General features: G+C 50.9%; 1 protein-coding gene across 1 annotated transcript in view; it reads right to left on the reverse strand.

The window, feature by feature from the left end:
* The window catches only part of RIPPLY2 (ripply transcriptional repressor 2), a 4,449-nt gene extending 4,206 nt beyond the window's left edge, over nt 1-243 (reverse strand). The window contains exon 1 of the mRNA XM_077750348.1: nt 120-243. Coding sequence (XP_077606474.1) covers nt 120-243 — 124 coding nt within the window. The remainder of the gene's footprint in view (nt 1-119) is intronic.
* Between the last annotated feature and the right edge of the window lie 352 nt (nt 244-595).

Genomic DNA, 595 nt, shown 5'->3' on the forward strand with positions numbered 1-595 from the left:
CGCGGGCAAGCCAGACCTCTTCCCTACGCCGCGCCCGAGACCCGAGCTTTATATAGCCCCGGCTGCCTGCTGCATACCGAGCGGTTCGCTCCCTCTCCGCCCCTCTCCCCCCAGCTAGCCGCGTAAACAAAAAGGTTGCGCGTGAAGGCGCGGCGGGCCGAACCACGGGTGCGAACGCGTGCAATTCCCAAATGGCCCGGGAATGGGTTTTGTCGAGCGAGTGTTAATCGCTCTTCGACACATGGCTGCGGGTGGAAAAACAACATTCGCCCGAGCAGCCAATTTCCAAGTGAAGAGTCTAGGAGGGGATAAAATGAAGCAATTATACACGTTTTGTGTATTTCTGCAAGAAGGCCGAGCGGCTGGTAATTGCTTGACTCTGCGCTTTTTAGAATATGGTAAAATGCAAGTAGTTCTGCATCCCCGTATTCTAAAGGCTGGGATGCGGACTAAATGAAAAGGAATGGCCTTGACTCCTCTATCTGGCAGAATTGGAGCTGGGTGAATGAATGCGCTCCTAACCAAAGGAAATTTTTGTTAATGTATTCACAGACTAGGTTCTGCCCATTATTATGTGTAGAGAATTTTTAAAAAT

The sequence above is a fragment of the Crocuta crocuta genome, unplaced genomic scaffold (assembly GCF_008692635.1).
Source record: "Crocuta crocuta isolate KB4526 unplaced genomic scaffold, BGI_CrCroc_1.0 scaffold9, whole genome shotgun sequence".
In the NCBI taxonomy this organism is placed as follows: domain Eukaryota; kingdom Metazoa; phylum Chordata; class Mammalia; order Carnivora; family Hyaenidae; genus Crocuta; species Crocuta crocuta.